The sequence below is a fragment of the Belonocnema kinseyi genome, chromosome 9 (assembly GCF_010883055.1).
Source record: "Belonocnema kinseyi isolate 2016_QV_RU_SX_M_011 chromosome 9, B_treatae_v1, whole genome shotgun sequence".
Lineage (NCBI taxonomy): Eukaryota > Metazoa > Arthropoda > Insecta > Hymenoptera > Cynipidae > Belonocnema > Belonocnema kinseyi.
Window position 1 is genome coordinate 44,941,605 of NC_046665.1, and position 4,127 is coordinate 44,945,731.

General features: G+C 30.3%; 1 protein-coding gene across 1 annotated transcript in view; it reads left to right on the top strand.

Moving 5' to 3' along the window:
• LOC117180274 (synaptic vesicle glycoprotein 2B-like) overlaps positions 1-4,127 on the top strand; it is a 66,154-nt gene that overhangs the window by 48,719 nt on the left and 13,308 nt on the right. Inside the window, exon 7 of the mRNA XM_033372677.1 lies at positions 3,417-3,586. Coding sequence (XP_033228568.1) covers positions 3,417-3,586 — 170 coding nt within the window. The remainder of the gene's footprint in view (positions 1-3,416; positions 3,587-4,127) is intronic.

A 4,127-nucleotide genomic window follows, 5' to 3' on the forward strand; every position in this document is an offset into this window, starting at 1 on the left:
CGTCAAATTTGATATTGGATTTGTAATCAGCGACCTCCAAAACCCCTTAGTATACATTATCATACCGGGTATACATTATATACCGGGTATACCGGGTATACCAGGTATATGCATCTTTTTGATTGAGAATTTAACTATTTTGTTGTAAATTTCTTTTTAGTTGGTCGAAACTAATTTCTCGCCCACCATTCGGTGATAATGAAAGTGCCCGTACATCCCTATAGCATGTATCTGTTGTTGGAGGTTTTGAAAATTGTGTTTTTATAAAATAAAGATTGAGTAATTGGCAAAATTGTCGCCAGATATGAAGACCCGGTACATCCATAAAACTGAACATAATTAATTCAATCCCACATTTCTCAAACCATATATTGTTTAAAAGCACATAAAACATTGGAAGCCTATATATTTTATAAATCTTTTTTTTTGTGAAGGTGAAGTACAAGGAGTTTAATGGTACTTTTTTGATATTGAGTATAGTTAGTGTAACTTTGATGTATTTTTAGTAATAAGATAATGTTTCATTTATTATTTGCATTCAATATAAACATTATCATTAAGTATTATTCCTGTGATGCATGGAATTTGTTTCTGTTTTATCACCAAAATTTTTATTCATTTGAATGAAATTTTTGTGAAATTTGTAAGAAAAATGTATTTTTTTTTTGTATTAAGAAAAATGAGTAAAAGCTTAACATTTGTAAAGTTTTTGTAGTGCATTTTCGTAAACTTTCATAGAAAAAATAATATTTTATTGATTTTTTTTATATACGGATGATTTACATTAAAGTGGCAAAAATTATCTTGTTCTGCGACCAGCAGTTTGCTCTTCTATTTTAAAATTAATCCCTAACCTCAACATCTCAAAAGTTGTTATCGCATTTTACACCAGCAATGAACTTTAATAACAAATTCCATGCTTCATAGAAATATTAATTAATGTTAATATCAATAACAAATAATAGTTTAAACATTAATTTGTAATTAAAAATATACTAACCCTACGCATCGAAATCTCAGAGTATACGCTAAAGATTCTCAAGGCTCTGAGAAGCTCGGAAATATTCTCCGCAGGCACTTAGGTAGATATATTTAATTGTCCAGATAGCTCGCTCAAGTGCTTTGAAGGCTTTAAAATGTCCCTTTTCAAATTGAAATAAAAATACGATCATAAATAACAAGCAGAGAGGCTTAAATTAAAATAAGAATTCAATCATAAATAACAAGCAGAGGTCCCGTATTGCGATTGCGGCGGTACGGGTGGTAAGGTGGTGGTAAAGGAGAAGCGTTGATTCATATTATCGATCTCAAATTTTGATTCGATTATTATTCCCAACAGTAATCCAAAAATACTTGCGCATGCTTGAACTGTGCGGCGCTCATTGGCTCTAGTTCGCGTATGTATTTAAAAATCAAGTACAGACGCGCACCGTAGCTAATGAACATCACTCAAATCCAAACAAGCGCAGATCAAGGCAGCTCCGTTGGAATCATTAACTTCAAGAAAAGACGTGTAATGTTCCATTACTGTCTAACTCACGGTGACTGACGGATGTCTCTGTCGTACGCGTGTAGCTATCAAAAAACGAGCAATCGTGACATTTTTTCAATATTTTCCAATGCTGTATAACCCACTGACGCCTCGTGTCACACGCATATAGCAATGAATAAACTTTTCTTACAAATTGCATAGAACTTATTCTAAGTAAACAAATAATATCTTTAATCATACTGGGATGTCTCTTCATTTTGAATTTTTCAAAATTTATTTCATTCCTTTTTTTTATTGAAACTAATTGAACCTCTTGCGATAAAAAACGGGGATTAAGCCGGAGAATAAATGTGCTGAAAGTAATTTTTCAAAAATCATTCGAATTTTAAATTTAAATACAGATAATTGTACACAATTTCCGAATTGAAAAATTTAGCTTGTAAAACCTTCCACACCCTTTTTTGAAATTTTAGGAAATCGTTCGATGTGCTTAAAAGTCTTCTTTAATTTTCTTTTAAAGTTCATTTTTCAAAATAAAAAATCATAAAAAATATTCACATGGATATTAGAAAAATAATTATTTTGTTTTAAACTTGTCAGACCTTCTAATCTTTTAATGTTTAAAAATTACTCAAATTTTTACTGAATTTTTTTAATTCTGCAAAATAAAAAAAATTGTCTTTCAAATTTTTGATGTACTTTGACAATTTTTGAAATCTTTTGTAATGTTTTGACATGTTTTGAAATAATCTCCTGAAGTTAATTTTTCGAAATAAAGAAACTGTTTTAATTATTGGTCGGAACCTAAAAGAATGTATTTTAAAATCTTTTCAAAATTTTTAAATATCTCTTAAACTTACTTGAATTTGAAAGTACCTTTTTAAAACCATCACGTATTCAAAAAAATCATGTAACAAAATTGCACAAGAAGGCCTAACAAGAAATAGGTTCCTTAATTCAAGATGTAAAAAATTGACTTCTAATTTCATAAATTTTTCTCATGGATTTGAGAAAACATAGTTTTATCTCTTTGAAATCTTTCGGAATTCTTCTAAACCTCCTAAAGTTTATTTTTCAAATATTGAAAAAATGTACTCATCTTTTAAATGTTTTGAAATCCTTTACATGTTTAGAAACCTTTTTTAATGTTATCTTAATGTCCATTTTTTTAAAATAAAAAATTAACCAAAATTTTCACACGAATCTTAAAAAAGTTAAGCTCCTAATCTTGTCAGACCTTCTAAGCCATCTAATCATGAAAAATTATTCAAATTTTTCCTGATTTTCTTTTAAATTCGGAAAAATTAAAAAGGTTACTTTCAATCTTCCAGATTCTTCATATGTGTGTTTAGCTTACGCAAATTTGAAAGCACATTTTGTGAACCAACATAAACTTAAAAAAAAATTTTTGCAAGAAAATTGCGCAAGAAGGTTGGATAGGAATTAAGTTCCGTATTTTTTTCTCTAATGATATAACATAGCAAAATTGCATGAACTTGCATTCATTTGACACACTGAAAAATTCAGTTTACTTAAAAACTCCTCCTAATAGCCAGTTAGCCACCGAAAACGAATCGTGAAGTCGGGGGGGCTCGGGTTCTTGCTCGTGCACTTTCGTGCACACCGGCTGTTTCATAAACACTTTACACCGTCTTCCGCACCAGAACGATGCAAAAACTGTCAATGATCGCATTAGCTGAGATGAAATAGGTACGCTCTCACGCTCGACACCGAACTTTGCCACCTATAGAGATGTGGGATAACATTCTTCAGTTGCAGCCGAAAAACGTTCACTTATCGGTGTGATTCAGCGACTTTTTTCTAACAGTGTAGAGCATTTATGTCTGCTATTAAATATCAGGATTTTTGCGTCCTCTTTATATTATTAATATTCACGTTTTTATTTTCTTTCCTTTAAAAATAGGTCAAAGAATTGCAGCTGAAGCAAGGACAAGGAATTCAAAAAAGAGAATACAACTCTGGTAGTAAGGAAAAAATACAAGATGGATGGTCCAAAATCAAAACACTTTTCACAACGCCTTATTTATTACCGATGTCTATCATTATTTTTCTTCAGTTCGGAAGCATGTTTGGGTATTTTTAGTTTTGCACTATTATATATTTAGTCTAATAATTAACATTTGTAAATAGAGACAATGAATATATCCAGAAATTGACTTAGAGTCCAATTTCATTTTTCCTTTTAGGACATTTTATTTTAAAATTTGTAAATATGTTTTTGTATAAGGAAAACTTAGCCTTGAGTAAATATTTTAACTATTTCACGTGAGACTCATGTTCGCTTTAAAAAACAAACACCTTGGATTCAACGTTAAGACAATGACATTTATTTATGAAATTACGATTTTAGTGTTTCGAGGTTTAAAAATAATTTTACTTGGACTCTCTAAGACATCAATGTCTGGCTGCGTCTCAAAACTGAGTCGAGAAATAAGCTTTCATCTGTACGAGTATAACCCTTAAAAATTTCCTTCAAAAAATAAAAATTGTAACTTTCTAAAAGGATCTCCTAAGCCGGTGGAAATAAATAAAAAGAAACCAAATCTTCGGGCGTCCTCGTCAAACAAGTATAATACAAATGAAAATCCGTAAATAAATTGATTGAATACATACA